The following is a 17,736-nucleotide window of genomic DNA, read 5'->3' on the forward strand; positions in this document are numbered from 1 at the left end:
AGTCTCTGCCTGGAAAGCTTAGAATATGTAGGTGACTTTAGGGAACAGAAGATAGAGGATGAGCAACTATATGAGACAGTTGGTTTTGCTGCCCTTGGAATATTTGCTTGCATATCACATTGATGAACAAAAATTAAAAACAGATCTCATTTTGGGTTTAAATGTCCTCTAAATTCTGTTTCAAAAAGTCTTGAAGAATTAGAGGTTTAACCTGAAAAAAAAAAAGTCTTCTTGTAACTAAGCTACATGACTTAATAGAATAATCAGTTACTAGACTGGATTACCAGAAAATTCAATTATTTTTTGTTTTCTGGAAAGAAACTTTTAGTTAAAATCTAGTGTCTTCCTAAAGCAAAATTTAGAAGGCATAGTTACATGCAATTGCAAAGAAATAATCATTTTCTCCCTTGAGAATATAATCATTTTCTTGGGTGAAATCCGTGATGAGGATGAAGCAGGATGTCAGAACACAACACTTTAACAGTGGCTGAAACACTTTGAAAATACCCAAAGTCAGGTTTTTTCACTAACTGAATATAAATGAGTAAGGAAAAAAATTAAACCTTATAAGATTTCAGGATAGTGATTAAAATACAGCTTTGAACTTCTTTCATGAGAAAACCTCTACAATTTTTATTATCTAGACATTAATGATCTATAGATTCTTGAAGAACTACACAGTAATTACAAATCAAAGTGATAGAATTTCACATTTTGTGCAATTATCTTTCACTTTAAACCACAGGAAGCATTTACTCTTCACTTTCTGCCTTGCCAATTTCACGGCTCTTTGCTCGGAGCTTGTTGACCTGTGACTCTGCAATGTCAGCCCGCTCCTCTGCTTCCTCCAGCTCATGTTGGATTTTGCGAAACTTTGTGAGATTGACATTGGACAGCTCCTCCTGTGGACAGGAAAAAAGTTATGAAAATTTTTAAAATGTCATTTCCAATTTTCCTTAAATGTGTTGATGTGAGATTCAATAAGGGAATGGGAAGATGCAGAAACATAGAGTTGGAAAAGACCTTCAAGATCATCTAGTCCAACCATCACCCTACTACAAACGTTGCCCCTAAACACTAGGTCCAACCTTTCCTTGAACACCCCCAGGGATGGCAATGCCACCACTTCCCTGGCAGCCTGTCCCAATGCCTGAATAGTCTTTTGGAAAAGAAATGTCTCCTAATTTCCAACCTGAAACTCCCCTGGCACAACCTGAGGTCATTCTCTGTAGTCCTATCACTAGTTACCTACAAGAAGAGACTGATCCCCAGTTCCCAACAACTTCCTTTCAGGGAGCTGTAGAGGGCAATGAGGTCTCCCCTGAGCCTCCTCTTCTCCAGACCAAACAACCTCAGTTCCCTCAGCCGCTCCTCGTAGGACTTGTGTTCCAGGCCCTTCACCAGCTTTGTAGCTTTTCTCTGAATGTGTTTCAGGGTCTTGATTTCCTTCTTGTGGTACGGGGCCCCAAACTGTACACAGTATTCAAGGTGTTGCCTCACCAGAGCAGAGTATAGGGGAACAACCACCTCCCTGGTCCTGCTGGCTACACTATTCCTGATACAAGCCAGGATGTCATTGGCCTTCTTGGCCACCTGGGCACACTGCTGGCTCATGTTCAGGCAAGCATCAATCAGCACCCCCAACATCCTTTTCCTCCACATAGCTTTCCAGCTACTCTCTCCCCAAGCCTGTAGCATTGCATGGGATTGTTGTGGCCAAAGTGCAGGACCTGGCATTTAGCCATGCTGAACCTCATCCCACTGGCCTCTACCCATCTTGTCCATGTCTCTCTGCAGGGCCTTCCTACCCTCCAGCAAATCGACACTTCCCCCCAACTTGGTGTCATCTGCAATCTTACTGAGGATGCAGTCAGTTCCCTCATCCAAATCATCAATAAAGATATTAAGAGGATGAGCCCCAACGCTCCCTGGGGAACAGCACTGGTGACCAATGTCCATCTGGATTTCACTCTGTTCACCACCACTCTCTGGGCCTGGCCATCAAGCCATTTTTTAACCCAGCAAAGAGCATACCTGTCTAATCCCTGGGCTGCCAGATTCTCCAGGAGAATACTGTGGGAGACTGTGTCAAAAGTCTTGCTGAAGTCTATGTAGACTACATCAACAATGTTTCCCTCATCCACCAGGCAGGTCACCCGGTCATAGAAGGGGATGAGATTGGTCAGGCAGGACTTGCCATTCATGAACCCATGCTGACTGGGCCTGATCCCCTGGCTGTCCCGCACACATTGTGTGATTGCATTCAAGATGACCTGTTCCAGAAATACATACCAAGAAAAAAGGCTTTTGTGATGGAAAGTCATATCCCACCAATGTAGCGGAGAATTAAAAATACATGTATGGGGGAGAAGCAGCTGGTATTTTCTTAATGAATAGTTAAAAGCTGTGTGAGATAGTATATATTTTTTCTTAATGGAGGTAAATGTGTGTGTGTTGTTATATAAGATCGTTCTGAGAAGTGACCCTGGAAGAGGATAGCTAGGTAATCATCGCTGAAGATACATGATAGTCCCTGAGCATGGTCTCTGAGTGTCCAAAGTGGCTTGATCTGAAGGAAATCCCAGGAACAGCTTGGGGGAAAGATCACTGACCCATCCTGTCCACATCTTTCTGGAAAGCCTTGTAGAGGATAGATTGATGGGCAGAGGCCAATGGAATGAGGTTCAGAATGTCACTTGTCACACACAATTTCTTATCCAGAAATTACATTAAGTTTATCAAATTCATGCTGATTTCTTTAGAAAAGTCAATGAAACTAATTTGAAATAGTTTTTAAATGTTAAACAATAATTTGTTCTTATTGTAACACTATGCTGGATATACTGTGGTATTTTGCCTTTACATAATGAAAAAACTTAAAGACTGGGTTTGTATGTAATTCTTTCCAATATTTCTGGGGGAAATCCAAAGAAATAGCTTAAATGCTAAATATTTAGATGGTTAATAATATATGACAAGAATATATGACTCTCTGAATATGAAGTGAATGTATGATTCTCTGAATATGGACTTTGAAATTTCTAAATAATTATATATAGAATGATAGAATCATCAAGGTCGGAAAAGACCTTCAAGATCATCAAGTAAAACTGTCAACCTGACATACTGATTTACATCACTAAACCACATCCCTCAGTACCATGTCCATACATCTCTTAAATACCTCCAGAAATAGGGAGGGACTCCAGCATTCCTCTGGAGTTCCAAGCCCGTTCCAGTTCTTGAATACCCTCTCTGTAAAGAAATTCTTTCTGATATCCAATCTAAACCTCCTCTGGTGCAACTTGAGGACAGGTCCTTGCATCTTATCATTTCTCACCTGAGAAAAGAGACACCAACACCTTCCTCACTGCAACCCCATTTCAGGTAGTTGTAGAGAGTGCTGAGGTCCACTCTCAGCCTCCTCTTCTCCAGACTAAACCTCTGTTCCCTCAGTTGTTCCTCAGATGTCTTGTGTTTTAGGCACTTCAACAGCTTTCTTCCTCTTCTCTGCACATGCTTGAACAGCTTAATATCCTTATAGTAAGGAGGCCCCAAACTGAACACAGTATTTGAGGTGTGATCTCACCAGTGCTGTGCACAATGGGATAATCACTTCCCTAGCCCCATTGGCTATGCTATTTTATATGCAGGCCAGGATGCCATTGGCCTTCTTGTCCACCTGGCACACTACTGGCTCACGTTCAGCCAACTGTCAACCAGCAGCACCCCAAGTCATTTTCTGCTGGGCAGTGTTCCAGCAACTCTTGTACAAGCCTATACCACTGAACAGGATTGTAATGACCCAAATGCGGGACCGGGCATTTAGCCTTCTTGAATGTCATGTAAGTGAACTTGGCCAATCTGTCTAGCCTATCCAAATCCCTCTGCAGAGCCTTCCTACCCTCAAGCAGATCAACAGTCCCGCCTAACTTGGTACCATGTACAAGCTTACCAAGGGTGCACTTAATGCCCACATCCAGGTCATTGATAAAACTGTTAAACAAAATGCTCCCCAATACTAAGCCCTGGAGAATGCCACTGGTGACCAGATACCTGGCTGGTCACCTGACAAATCTGGTGACCTTGGTGGTTACAGCATTAGTGGATATGGGAAGAATAACTGACATCACCTACCTGGATTTGAGACATTTTACATGGTCTCCCATGATATCCTTGCCTCTAAATTGGAGAGACATGTATTTAATGGATGGATCACTCAGTGGGTAAGGAATTGGTTGGATTGTTGCACTCAAAGAGTTGCAGTCAACAGCTCAATGTCCAGGCAGAGACCAGTAACAAGTGGTATTCCTCGGGGGTTAGTATTGGGACCAGCACTATTTAACATCTTTGATGGTGACAGGGACAGATTGAATGCTTCCTCAGCAAGTTTGCTGATGACACGAAGCCGTGTGGTGCGGTTGACATGCTGGAGAGAAGGGATGCCATCCAGAGGGACCTAGACTTGCTTGAGAGGTTGGCCTGTGCAAATCTCATGAAGTTCAACAAGGCCAAGTGCAAGGTTCTACATCTGGGCTGGGACAATCCCAAATATGAATATAGGCTGTGTAATGAGTGGATAGAGAAGGCTCTGGGGAGACCTTATACCTTCCAATACCTAAAGGGGACCTACAAGAAAGCTGGAGAGGGACTCCTTACCAGGCTGTGTAGCAATATAGGACAAGAAGTAATGGCTTTAAACTGAAAGAGGGTAGGTAGGTTTAGATTATACATAAGCAAGGAATTCCTCATGATGAGTGTGGCGAGGCACTGGAACAAGTTGCCCAGATTCATTGTGGATGCCCATCCCTGGAAATGTTTAAGGCCAGGTTGGATGGGGCTTTAATGCACCTGGTCTAGTGGGAGTTGTCCCTACCCATGGCAGGGGGGTTGGAATTAGATGATCTTTAACACCCCTTCCAACCCAAGCCATTCTATGTTTCTATGATTCTACCAAATTAACTGAACTCCATTTACTAGGACTCTTAGAGCCTAGCCATTCAGCCAGTTCTTCACCCAGCAAACTGTACACCTGTCCAAGCCATGAGCAGCCAGTTTCTCCAGGAGAAGGCTGTGTCAAATGCTTTACTAAAATCTAGGTAAAAAACATTCACAGCCTTTCCCTCATCTAATAAGCAGGTCATGTTTTCATAGAAGAAGATCAGGTTAATCAGGCAGGACCTGCCTTTCATAAACTAATGCTGGCTACTTCTGATCACCTGATTGTCCTGTATGAGCCATGTGATGGCATTCAAAATGACCTGTTCCATAACCTTCTCTGGTAGTAAAGTTGGACTGACAGGCCTGTAATTCCTGGGATCCTCCTTCCTTTGCTTCTTAAGAGTCAGGTGTATTGAGGTTTCCCTCCTGTGGCAACTTTAGTCTAAACGTCCTTTCAGCAGCTTGGCAAGCCTATAAACAAAGATGGTCTTCCCTCCTCCAACAGATGGACCCCGTCAGTTCCCAGTACCCTAGTTATCTCAGAGAGTCACATCACCTAAAAAGCCAGACCCCAGGCTATAAGACCAGTAGTACTGCAAGCATGCATTGATCTGCCACCTTCGACGGATGCCTTTAAAACCTATTTGACTGGAAGGATCAAAGAGAAGATCACCTGTGCTCCAGAGCCTCATAAGGCTGCTCCAATGGCTTAGAGCTGCTCCAAGGAACTTTTAATTCCATTAAATCATTTTTTCACTTATTTACTGCTATTAAATTATGTATTGCAACTTCTTTGAAGGTAATTCCATTTTCTGCATGAGGTAATGATGAAATATGAAATAAAGAAAGTTAAAGAAAGAAGCATTACTCTTGACCTTCAACATTCTTTCCAGTGATGCAACAATGCTCAGAACAAAAGGTATTCTACATCTCTGTACATTCCTGATCTTTCCTGTACTGCACAGCCAGAAAATGACAAAAAATGTTACAGTCTTGAACAGAGCTAGGCAGAGGAAATTATCAACACAAATTTCCACCTCTGCCATGAGGTAGACTGACTCTTCACACAGAAGTACTTACAGCCTCCTCGGCTTGCCTCTTGTAGGATTTCACTTTCATTTGCAGCTTGTCCACCAGGTCCTGGAGCCTGAGAACATTCTTCCGGTCTTCCTCAGACTACAGACAATGTTAAACAATGGCAAGAAAATGGTAAATAATAGCAACGCTTCTTTTCCTATCTCCCTAAGTTTCTTCTAAATGAAACAGAGACAGTTACATGCCTTACAGAGCACTGCTGTCCAGTTATACAGAGCTAAAAAACTTGCTAACTGTGTCAATGACTAACTGAGAAGGATGGAAAGAAAACCCTCATGAAGGCACTATGCTAACATATTCAACTCCAGAGAGAAGGGTGTGTAACCACAAAAAAAAACACCTCTTCTCCCTTACCTGGTAGGTCAGCTCCTTCACCCTCCTCTCGTACTTGCGCACACCCTTCACAGCTTCAGCGCTGCGCTTCTGCTCAGCATCAACCTCCCCTTCCAGCTCCCGCACCTGCAATGAAAAATCTGTCTTTGGAGCTTCTCCGGTACCTCTCCAAGGGACATGCTCACTTGTGCACAAATACCAGCCCCACGCACTCTGGCCTCCAGCTTCTGGATTTGCTTCTTGCCTCCTTTCAGGGCCAGCTGCTCTGCCTCATCCAGACGGTGCTGCAGGTCCTTCACTGTCTGGTCCAGGTTCTTCTTCATTCTTTCCAGGTGAGCACTAGTGTCCTGCTCCTTCTTCAGCTCTTCTGCCATCATGGCCGCCTGGAGAAGAAAGAATCAAAGGCGTTGTGCAGCTGAAGACATTTTTTTTTTTTTTTTGGGGGGGGGGATAAATCCACCATCATCAGTGAAAGGAGACCCCAACTCACATCTGTGATGGCCTTCTTGGCCTTCTCTTCAGCATTGCGGGCTTCCTGGATGGTGTCTTCCATTTCACCCTGAATTTGGGCAATGTCTGTTTCCAGCTTCTTCTTGGTGTTGATCAGGCTGGTGTTCTGTTAATTCACAGAGCAGCTTAAATATATTATTTTTAGAAAGAAAGAAAAAAAAAAAAAACAGAAACAAAAGAAAAAGAAAAACAAAAACATAACATTTTCACTTATTTTGTTTAGAGTTCTGTTATTGGTTTGTATGAAGGGTATCCATTGCTGATAGTAGTTATCAAAGACTGATGAAGCAATATTCTTATTCAAAAAATTAAAAGAGGCTTAATTTATTCCTTTTTCAATTTATACATTTATTCAACTCTTGGACTTGCCTGGGTGTGGAGGAGCTGCACACGCTCGCTTGCATCCAGAAGCTCCTGTTCAGCCACTTTCCGTGACCGCTCCGTCTGCTCCAGGGCTGCCCGCAGCTCCTCAATCTCAGCCTGCAAGAGGTTTGCTCTGCGCTCCACCATGGCCACCTGCTCCTTCAGGTCCTCCTGTGTTCTGAGAGCATCATCCAAGTGTATCTGGGTATCCTGCAGTACAAGTGAAAGAAATTATAAGCAGACCAGAGTCCTCTGGAACAGAAAATTTTAGCTAAGACTTGTCTATGAGCATCTTTAATTCGATAGACCTTGAGCACTCCCTGTGTGTTTCTCAGGTTCTTTTGTGCCTCTGCAGCCTGGCGGTTGGCATGGCTCAGCTGGATCTCCATTTCATTCAGGTCTCCCTCCATCTTCTTCTTCAGGCGCAGGGCTTCGTTCCTGCTCCTGATCTCAGCATCCAGGGTGCTTTGCATGGACTCCACAATTCTGAGGTGATTTCTCTTCAGCTGGTCGATTTCCTCATCTTTCTCTGCTATCTTCCTGTCAATCTCAGACTTGACCTGGTTGAGCTCCAGTTGGATGCGAAGGATCTTTCCTTCTTCATGTTCCAGGGAGGCCTGTACAGGAATGAATGCAAATTAAATACTTATGTGAAAAATATTGAACCTCAAGCTCTGAGTAAAGCAAAGTGCAATGTTTCTGATGATATCTCTACAGTTTTATAGAAGCATTCTTATCCTCTTGTATCTGGAATGACTTCACACTGCTTATAATGAGATCGAGATCCAAGACCTGTAAGACAGAAATAAATAATGCCAGCTACCTCTGCTTCCTCCAGAGCAGCCTGAAGTTCTGATTTCTCCTGCTCAATCTGCTTCTTGACTTTCTCCAGCTCATGAATTGCCTTTCCTCCCTCCGCAATCTGCTCTGTGAGGTCAGAAATCTCCTCTGTGGAAACAAAGATGAACAGCATTTTCATACACAGGGCAAAAGGGGAAGTGTCCTGCCACACCGAAGCAACAGGCATCTTTGCAGACCTGGAGGCAAAAAAACATGTGGAAAGTCAGACACGGTTGTGAGAAAGCTCTGCCAGGAGTAGAGGACCAGCAACTTACGCTGCAAGTTCTTGTTCTCACGCTTCAGTGTTTCCAGGTGGTCCAGGGACTCCTCATAGGCATTCTTCATCTTAAACAGCTCCGTGCTGAGAGAGCGAGACTCCTTCTGGGAAGCTTCCAGCTCAGCCTGTGTTTCCTCGTACTTCTGCTTCCACTCTGCCAGGATCTGAGGAGCAACAGGGCGTGAGTATGGATGTGGCAATGGTGAGGGGATGCCCTGCCCAGGAAGCACAGGGCCAGAGGCCAGAATACCTTGTCAAAGTTCTTCTGCTTCTTGTCCAGAGCTGCGCAGGCAGCATTTGATCGCTCCACGTCAATCATCAGGTCTTCCACCTCATTCTGCAGCCTCTGCTTTGTCTTTTCCAGGGAAGCACATTTGGCGTTGACGGCTTCAACGTGTTCCTCTGCATCCTGCAGGCGCTGTGCCAGTTTCTTCCTGGGAGGTGGTAAGCACAGTTGCCAGTGAGAAAGCAAGTTCTCATTAAAAAACAAACAAACAAACAAAACATACAGCCACTTGGCCACTTTGTGCTCACAGAGCACACTTGGCCACTTTGCACTGTGTGATCCCCGTTTACACAGAGATTAGGATCTCTTCTAGACAGTCATAGTATTTCCATGTCTGAATGCTGGGCTCTAGCAAGTCACTCTCTGCTGTTCACTCTGGTATTCACTCTAGCACTGGTCACTCTTCTATTCTGCGTCTGAAGAGCTTTGGTGCTTCTGCTTTGCTCAGTGCATATTCTCTCTTGGTTATATTTTCCCTCTTCCTGCCACCCCACCCCAAAGTGCAGCATTGGATTCTTCCTGACACTATTATAGTGGTCTCCTGAAATTTCCATTGTTACTTTCTCTCAGCCTTCCCCACTTTCCCCACACACTTGGCCTCCTCCAGCTCCTCCGTGCGCTGAATAGCGTCTGTCTCATATTTGGTTCTCCACTGGGACACTTCACTGTTGGCTTTGGACAGGGCACGCTGCAGCTCTCCCTTTGCTTCCTGCTCCTCCTCATATTGTTCCCGGAGCAAGTCACAGTCGTGGCGAGCAGACTGCAAGGCGTGGGCCAAGGCGTTCTTGGCCTGGGGGAAAAATAGTAGTGGGTCAAGGAATAGAAAACTCCTTGGAAATGTGTAAATGTCCTGACTGAAATATTATTCTCCCATAAGAATGATGGCAACGTATTGAATGAGGACGGGAGAGTTGGGAATCTGCAAAATGGAAATCTAATGGATAGACGGTAGGTATCAGGGAGCAAAGGTAAATTGCACTGAATGAACTAAGAGTTTGTGTTTTTTTCCCTCTCAGCATGGTGTCTCTGTAATCTCATATGTGTCTGATTCACATTTTGGTGAGGAAAAATCCAGTGGACAAGATAGAATTTGGAAGCCTACTCACCTTTATCTCTTCTTCTAAGTGCCTCTTGAGTTCCTCAATCTGTTGGGTGAATGCCTGCTTGCCTCTTGATAGCTGAGAAATCAGAGCATCTTTCTCCTCCACCTGGCGCGAATATTCACCTGGGAAAGTTTGCAGATACATAGGCCTTTCATTCTCATTGATGGCAGTGTTCTGCATAGTTAGAGCTTTGACGGTGTATTTAGGAGAGCTCACAAAAGCTTATGATCTTATTACACATATCTCTCCTTATTACATTTTGATCTTAGTCCATAATTTTTGTATCAATTTATTACATTAATTTTATTACATACATTTATGTATTTTATTTATTATTACATACACTTATTGATCTTATTACATTACATGATCATATTACATATATTTTCTTCTTACATTTCTCACATCTGTGTTGGACTGGCCAGGTGCCCAGAAGGATCATTTCTACACTGAGTAAGAGAACCTCTATATGACATTTAAAACCCTATTAACCTTGATAATCAAATGAGTATCAAAGTTATTTTGTTAAACAAAATTTTATTCTATTCATTGAATATTAGTCACTGATCCTTATATATATCTCTGAATTAAATATTCATTTAAGAGGCAGTACATGAGATACATCATTTCCCCTTTGTTGATATCTGAGCATTTTTGCTTTACATTTGCACTAAGATTGGTGGTCACTTCAAGCTTACAACGTGAATACTAAATGGTGCATGTGCCAAGGTATATATTCCCAGCATCTCCTGATTTTCTCCTGTGAAGCAGAGGGATGAAGTCTAGCTTATGAGAGAGATGAATTCTTCCTTCAATCTAGAATGCTTTAACTATATAATTGTTTCTGTACTAGACTTGCTTGTGAATATGTACAATTCTCTGGCGCTGGGGAGCTTAGCATTGGACACGGAATGCCAGGTATGACCTTACCAGTGCTGCAGAACTGGGAAGGATCACCCTCCATTCATCTGCTGGCAACACTCCTAATGCAGCTCAGGGTTTTGTAGGCCTTCTTTGCCACAAGAACACATTTCTGGCTTTTGTTTATCATGGTTTCCACCAAGACTCCAGGTCTCTGTGATCCCTTTTTAAACCCCCCTTTTTAAGCCCTTATTTATTTATTTATTTATTTATTTATTTACAATGTTCTCTTAAAAAATATAAATGTCTTACCAGATTCTGTTTGTAGACGAGCTTTCTGAGCACTGATGTCATTAATTGTGCGTTGTTGCTCCTCCTCCTTTGTTTTAATCTCACTGAGTTGATCTTCTAGGGAACGACACATCTTCTCCAAATTTGCCTATTTACATGATGAACAGAATGAAGGATAATTGGTGGTTCAACACAATTACTGGGAATCTGAATTCTCATGAAGAGAGTTCAAAGAGAGTCAAAATGTCTCAGTTCTATAAAACTTGCATCTCCAGTTCCAATATCTGTACAATTAATTTACATGCACTCAGTTTCTGAAATACAAGATGATGGCACACTGTAATGGGGGCATTTCTGTTTGTCACTTACAGATTACATAATTGAAGTATTTACAGGAGTAGAAGAAAAATAGGAAGAAAAAAGAAATGTAGGGTAGGAGCAATTTCTAGTTGGAAAAAAAAGCTAAAAAACTGTTAACGTCAGCATTATTCAGTATAATATTGTGAACCAAACAGTGAGAACCAAGAATTGTGAACCAAGCAAACATATAGTGACACATCCAATGACAGTCTATAGATCCTTAGGTTAGGTGCTTCAGCTAAAGATATATGTCTTTCAGAAAAAGGAATAATTATTATACCACTATTAAAGAATGTAAACACAATATCAAGTGGTAAAGAACTACTGTGTATTTTAAAATATGATTAACTTAAATAATAAAATATGAATACTTGATTAAGTTTGAACTACTGTGAAGATGTATTTCAGCACCTTGGCTTTGGAGACAGACTCCATGTTACTGGCCAAGTCATCTATCTCCATCTTCAGCTCACTCTTCTCCTTCTCCAGCTTCTGCTTGACTCGTTGCAGGTTGTCGATCTGCTCCCCAAGCTCAGCTGTGCTGTCTGCGTGCTTCTTCCGCAGGGCAGCAGCTGTGGCTTCGTGCTGCAGCGTGGCCTCTTCGAGGTCACGGCGCATCTTCTGAAATTCTGCCTCACGCTTCTTGTTCATCTCAATCTGAGCGGCCGTAGCCCCTCCGGCTTCTTCCAGGCGCTCGCTGATCTCCTCCAGCTCTCTGGAGAGGTCAGCACGGTGCTTCTCTGCTTTTGCCCGAGAGGTTCGCTCTGCCTCAATTTCCTCCTCCAGTTCCTCGATACGGGCCTGGGGAAAATGCAAGACCCTTCACACCCATGCCCTACTTGTACTGATGTCCTTCTGAAGGGCTGAAGGGAAGGAACAGAGGCTTGCCTGCAGCTCCTTGATCTTCTTCTGTAATTGCATGCCCAGGGCTTGCTCATCCTCAATTTTGCTCTGGATCTGGCTGATTTCAAAGTCTTTCCTTTGCACAAAGCATACACCGTTAACACCTGAATAAAAGTACATAGTAAATCCATGTTATTTGTCCCACAACCACACTTACTTCTTCAGTTTCTCATCCAGCTGTTGCTTATCATTTTCCAAATCCATTGTGGATTCCTGGGCCATCTTTAGGTCTCCCTCAAGTTTCCTCTTAGCCCTTTCAAGGTCCATGCGCAGTTTCTTCTCTTGCTCCAGGGACCCTTCCAGCTAAACACAACAACACCATTAATACCAGGCAGGTTGAACTCCATACCTGTCCTGTCTCGCTGGAGGCACATGTGCTTACATCATCCACTTGCTGCTCCAGCTTGGTTTTTGCTTTGGTCAATGTATTGACTTTGTCCTCTTCGGCCTGCAGATCGTCCAGTGTCTGCTGGTGGGCCTCTTGGAGGGCTTTCTTCTCTTTTGTCAGCTTGGCAATGGTCTCATCCAGGGATGCCATCTCCTCTGTGAGATTTTTCACCTTTGATGAAAAGGGAGCAAGTGTAATTAAAGCAAGTAGGTACAAGACTCCCATAATAGCACAGTATGACTGACGTCTTCTGCCTCATACCTTGTTTTCGGTGGCATGTTTTTCTTTTTCAACCTTGGCCAAGGTTAGCTCCAGGTCATCAATGTCTTTCTTCAGCTCTGAACATTCATCCTCCAGTTTCCTCTTCTTGGCAGTCAGCTCAGCATTCATCTCTTCTTCATCTTCTGCTCTCTCTGTCAGCTCCTTAATTTTGGCTTCCAGCTGGATTTTAGTTTTGATGAGCTGATCACATCTTTCTTCAGCATCAGCTAAACCATCAGCTTCCTGCAATGATTCATTAGAATGAAATATTTTTCAAAATTCTGTTTGTATGTCAGCCATTATTTTTTCTCCTTTTTTTTTTAAAGGAAGGTATTTTTATTTTCAAAGCGGTTTCATAATGATGTTTCAAGTTAGAACTCCTTATCATAAGAGTTTAATTATTTTATTTTTTGATTTATTATTTTTTATACCATTTATTTTGGAATGCCTCCAGCCCTGAAGACAGGTGCTATGTAATAGTGTAGTAATAAAAGATGAATAGTATATAAAAATAAAAGATGAAATATGAATAGTATAGTATAGTAATAGGTGCTAAGGATATATATATATGTATATATATAAATTTTATTAGTGTTACATTGCACTGGATCTATGAATGGAATAGAGTTCTGAAATCATTAGAGTATCATGTAGGCAGATTTCTCATCATCCGGCATTTAAAACTCAAATGCTAAGCACTCCAGCATTCTGCTGAGAAATGCTTATTATAAATCTCACAAAAGAATTTACTTAGCATAAATTCATCTTTAATACAAATTTTTTAGTTTGGGGAAAATTTTGTGTTAAGATCACTGTTCCAAAGGCATCAACTGCATCAGACATATGTGTAGCCGTTGTGGTCAGGAAGAACAGTTTGGAAAGGAGACTGGTGTTTAGCCAGTACAAATTGCCCTAATTTGCCGGCATTCTAACATGGAAACTTTGAAGTCCTTGGAGAAGTAACCTTTATTTTCTTTGTACTCCATGTTCTTTTCCTTATGGTTCTAACAAAGAGCAGAGATGCCATCCAGGCAGAAGGCTTCCTATGGCTCAGCAAGATGGCTAGTCTGGGTTTTATCTCACCTAGATTTATTTATCTGACATGTAACTTCCTGTAATTGAGAAAATCAAGATGCAGTTGATTTTCACTACTTTCTTCTCCCTGCCTTTCCATGGAGAAAGTATTAGCTTTCCCCACTTTCATCACTGTTTTTGGTGAAGAGGCAGGAGTGAGAAATGCTGTAGAAATACCTTCCGCTCCAGCTCCTCTTACTTACTCCAATAGAATCCATTTGTAATTCCCCAAATCAGGGTATCAGTTGGACATCCAGACTAACTTCATTCATCAGATGATAACATATCAAAATTATATAGTAAATAAGGTTACATAAAGACATAATAATTGCTGCTCTAAGTTGTCATATATGATTTAAAACAATATACTATAAGCAGTAAGGTTTACTAACTGGAAATGGATTAGCTCTCTCTTGATTTAAAAGTGCATGGAACAAGCTGCAATAACGACTTGAAAATTTCTTAATGTTTATTTATTCCAGCTTAGCTTTTCTATGTTTTTCCTTCCTATTTTATTCTTTATATGTTGTTCAAAATAATACTGGTTTGGAATAATGTGTCTCTTACCAAGATATAGGGATTATTTTACATGGGGCATTATGAGCCAAAAGCATTAGCAACACTCACTGCCTGCACTTGGAGCTGTAGATCATTTTTCTCCTGAAGCAGGGAAACCATTTTCTCCTCCAGCTCCTTTCTCTTTGCCTCAGACTTTGCAAGCTCTTCCTTGGTTTTCTCAAACTCTTCCTTCATGTTTGCCATCTCCTTCTCAGATTCTGCACTCTTCAGCAAGGGCTTGATCTTGAAGAACAGCTTCATCCAGGGCCAGTGTTTGACATTCATGAATGCACGTACATTGTACTGGATACAGAATATAGAGTCCCTGAAAGGTAAAGAAAGTATGTTTTATACTTTTGAATGTATATTACAGAATTAACTTATATATACAAATATGTATAATATGTAGTGACTGTTCTATATGTAATACTTTATAGTGACAATCCTCTATATAATGAATTACGTACATACAGGCATATATATATATTATATTTTATGTATATAGGAAGCAAATATCCTATTGTGATGTAGTGATGGCCAACCTATATGGACAGTTTTGAAGTCCAGATTTTGGACATGACCAGCTTACATGGCCTATATATCTGAATTCTGGACATCTACAGAATTTAGCCACTTATAGAAAATAGCAAAAATTACTACAAAGAGTGACATAATTTAAAGAAGGTCTTTTCTTCTTCTTCTTCTTTCTTTTTTTTTTTTTCCTTTTTTTTTTTTTTTTTTTTTTTTGTCTCCATTCATAGTGGTAAAATGAACTAATAACAAATAAATGAGTTTCATTGAGAAGGAGCTCATTTTCAGTTCTGTTCACACCATTGGTATGTTAGGAGGATTGGCCCAGCAAGCCAAATAACTGTATGTATCTACCTCCTCTCCATCATTTTCTGGAACTCCACTCTCATCAGGAAGCCTCTGCACCTAGCCTGTGTGCGAGTGATGAGCTGTGCCAGCTTCTCATCCCTCATCTCCTCCAGCAGTCCCAGCAGCCCAGCTTTGAAGAACACCTTGAGAAAGGAAATGGTCGCAGCACATAATTGTCAGGTACTGCAAAGTACAGATACACACTATTTAAGTCAATAAGTATTTATACCTTGGTGTGACCAAATTTGTATTGGGTGTGATCCACATCAATAGATCCGAGGAGCTTCTCAGAAGCCTTCTTGCTATCAATGAATTGTCCCTCTGGGATAGCACTGGCATTAAGCACCTTGTACCTATGAGAGGAAGTAGAATATGAAGAACAGCTTCCTGAAAGCTCATTCAAGCCTGTACAAACTGATTCCATTGTTAAGATTCTCTGCAGAGTGGCCATGAGTGGATGAGAAGTGAATAAGCCTGAACTTTACTCTTTTGCTTAGAAATGATATTTCCATGGGTAAATGTTTTTAGAGTAAAACTTGCACTTTCCTTCGTCCCGAAATCCTTGACAAAGAATGAATACAGATTTCCATGGGTAACTACTGGCACATTTCCCATGTCTTTTTATTTAAAGAGTTATCTTCAAATGAGAACGCTATGTGCAAGAAAAAATGTGTGGGTATGAGAAAAAAATTCTTCACTAAAAAAAGTGTCAGTACATACTCTTGGAGCGTTTTCCAGCTGATACAGAGCAAGAATCACAGAATCGTCGTCTTGGTTGGAAGAGACCTTCAAGATCCCCTAGTTCAACCTCTGACCTAACACTAACTTGTCCTCCACTAAACCATATCACTAAGCACCCCATCTAAACGTCTTTTGAAGACTTCCAGGGATGGCGACTCAACCACTTCCCTGGGCAGCCCATTCCAATGCTTCACAACCCTTTCGGTAAAGAAGTTTTTCCTCATCTACCCAGTGCGTTACTTTATCATAGAAGGAGATCAGGTTCGTCAAGCAGGACCTGCCTTTCATAAATCCATGCCTGGTTGCCCTGCAAATGCCATGTGATGACTCTCAAGATAATCTGCTCCATGAGCTTCCCTGGCACTGAGGTCAAATTGACCGGCCTATAGTTCCCTGGGTCTACCCTCTGGCCCTTCTTGTAGATGGGCGTCACGTTTGCTAACCGCCAGTCAACTGGGACATCCCCTGATAGCCAGGACTGCTGATAAATGATGGAAAGCAGCTTGGCCAGCTCCTCCGCCAGTTCTCTCAATACCCTCGGGTGGATCCCATCTGGCCCCATCGACTTGCGCACATCCAAGTGCCGTAGCAGGTCGCCAACCATTTCTTCGTGGATAGTGAGGGCTACCTTCTGCTCCCCATCCCCTTCCGCCAGCTCAGGGTGCTGGGTATCCAGAGAACAACTGCTCTTGCTGCTAAAGACTGAGGCAAAGAAGGCATTAAGCACCTCCGCCTTTTCCTCATCTTTTGTAACAAAGTTTCCCCCCGCATCCAGTAAAGGCTGGAGATTCTCCTTAGTTGTGTTGATGTATTTATAAAAACATTTTTGTTATCTTTAACAGAAGTAGTCAGTTTGAGCTCCAGATGAGCTTTGGCCTTTCTAATTTTGTCCCTGCACAGCCTTGCAACATCCTTATAGTCCTCCTCAGTGGCCCGCCCTTTTTTCCAAAGATTATAAACCCTGTTTTTTCTCGTAAGCTCAAGCCACAACTCTCTGTTCAGTCAGGCCAGTCTTCTTCCGCGCCAGCTCATCTTTAGGCATGTGGGGACAGACCACTCCTGAGCCATTAAGATTTCCTTCTTGAAGAGTGCCCAGCCTTCCTGGACTCCTCTGCCCTTCAGAACCACCTCCCAAGGGACTCTGCTAACCAGTGTCCTGAACAGCTCCAAGCATGCCCTCCAGAAGTCGAAGACTGTGGTTTTACTGATCCCCCTCCTGACTTTGCCAAGAATAGAGAACTCTACCATCTTGTGGTCACTCTGCCCAAGACAGCTCCTGACCACCACATCTCCCACCTAATTTGGTGTCATCTTCAAACTTACCGAGGGTGCACTCGATCCCCTCATCCAGATCATCAATAAAGATATTAAAGAGGACTGGCCCCAGTACTGAGCCCTGGGGGACACTACTAGTGACTGGCCTCCATCTGGATTTGACTCCATTCACCACAACTCTTTGGGCCCGGCTATCCAGCCAGTTTTTAACCCAACAAAGAAGAAAGACCTTTTGATATTATTTGGTTTTCCAACAATTTAGTCTACAATATTTTGTAGATGCTTGATTCAAAATTGTGTGCTGATGGCTGCAAGTCATCCTACTTTGCTATCTAGAAGTTAACAAAGTCCAAGCTAGTCAACATTCTTTATGGATAATTAATTAAAAAATGTTTTA

At 42.3% G+C, this 17,736-nt stretch overlaps 1 protein-coding gene across 2 annotated transcripts in view; it reads right to left on the reverse strand.

The window, feature by feature from the left end:
- Window positions 1-605: 605 nt before the first annotated feature.
- LOC137841831 (myosin-1B) overlaps window positions 606-17,736 on the reverse strand; it is a 28,136-nt gene continuing 11,005 nt past the window's right edge. The window contains exons 20-40 of one of the 2 annotated variants that reach the window (XM_068655210.1): window positions 15,553-15,676; window positions 15,330-15,466; window positions 14,514-14,769; window positions 12,813-13,055; window positions 12,546-12,722; window positions 12,321-12,466; window positions 12,149-12,239; window positions 11,672-12,061; window positions 10,922-11,048; window positions 9,752-9,870; window positions 9,239-9,435; window positions 8,610-8,793; window positions 8,358-8,523; window positions 8,066-8,190; window positions 7,551-7,859; window positions 7,249-7,452; window positions 6,860-6,985; window positions 6,582-6,752; window positions 6,391-6,495; window positions 6,022-6,117; window positions 606-902 (exon numbers count right to left, since the gene is read on the reverse strand). In XM_068655210.1, coding sequence (XP_068511311.1) covers window positions 753-902; window positions 6,022-6,117; window positions 6,391-6,495; window positions 6,582-6,752; window positions 6,860-6,985; window positions 7,249-7,452; window positions 7,551-7,859; window positions 8,066-8,190; window positions 8,358-8,523; window positions 8,610-8,793; window positions 9,239-9,435; window positions 9,752-9,870; window positions 10,922-11,048; window positions 11,672-12,061; window positions 12,149-12,239; window positions 12,321-12,466; window positions 12,546-12,722; window positions 12,813-13,055; window positions 14,514-14,769; window positions 15,330-15,466; window positions 15,553-15,676 — 3,643 coding nt within the window. In that variant the 3' untranslated portion in view covers window positions 606-752. Of the gene's footprint in view, window positions 903-6,021; window positions 6,118-6,390; window positions 6,496-6,581; window positions 6,753-6,859; window positions 6,986-7,212; window positions 7,453-7,550; window positions 7,860-8,065; window positions 8,191-8,357; window positions 8,524-8,609; window positions 8,794-9,238; window positions 9,436-9,751; window positions 9,871-10,921; window positions 11,049-11,671; window positions 12,062-12,148; window positions 12,240-12,320; window positions 12,467-12,545; window positions 12,723-12,812; window positions 13,056-14,513; window positions 14,770-15,329; window positions 15,467-15,552; window positions 15,677-17,736 lie in introns of those variants that run through there. The other variant, XM_068655209.1, reaches the window with a different exon arrangement.

Source organism: Anas acuta, chromosome 18 (genome assembly GCF_963932015.1).
Source record: "Anas acuta chromosome 18, bAnaAcu1.1, whole genome shotgun sequence".
NCBI classification, from domain to species: Eukaryota; Metazoa; Chordata; class Aves; order Anseriformes; family Anatidae; genus Anas; species Anas acuta.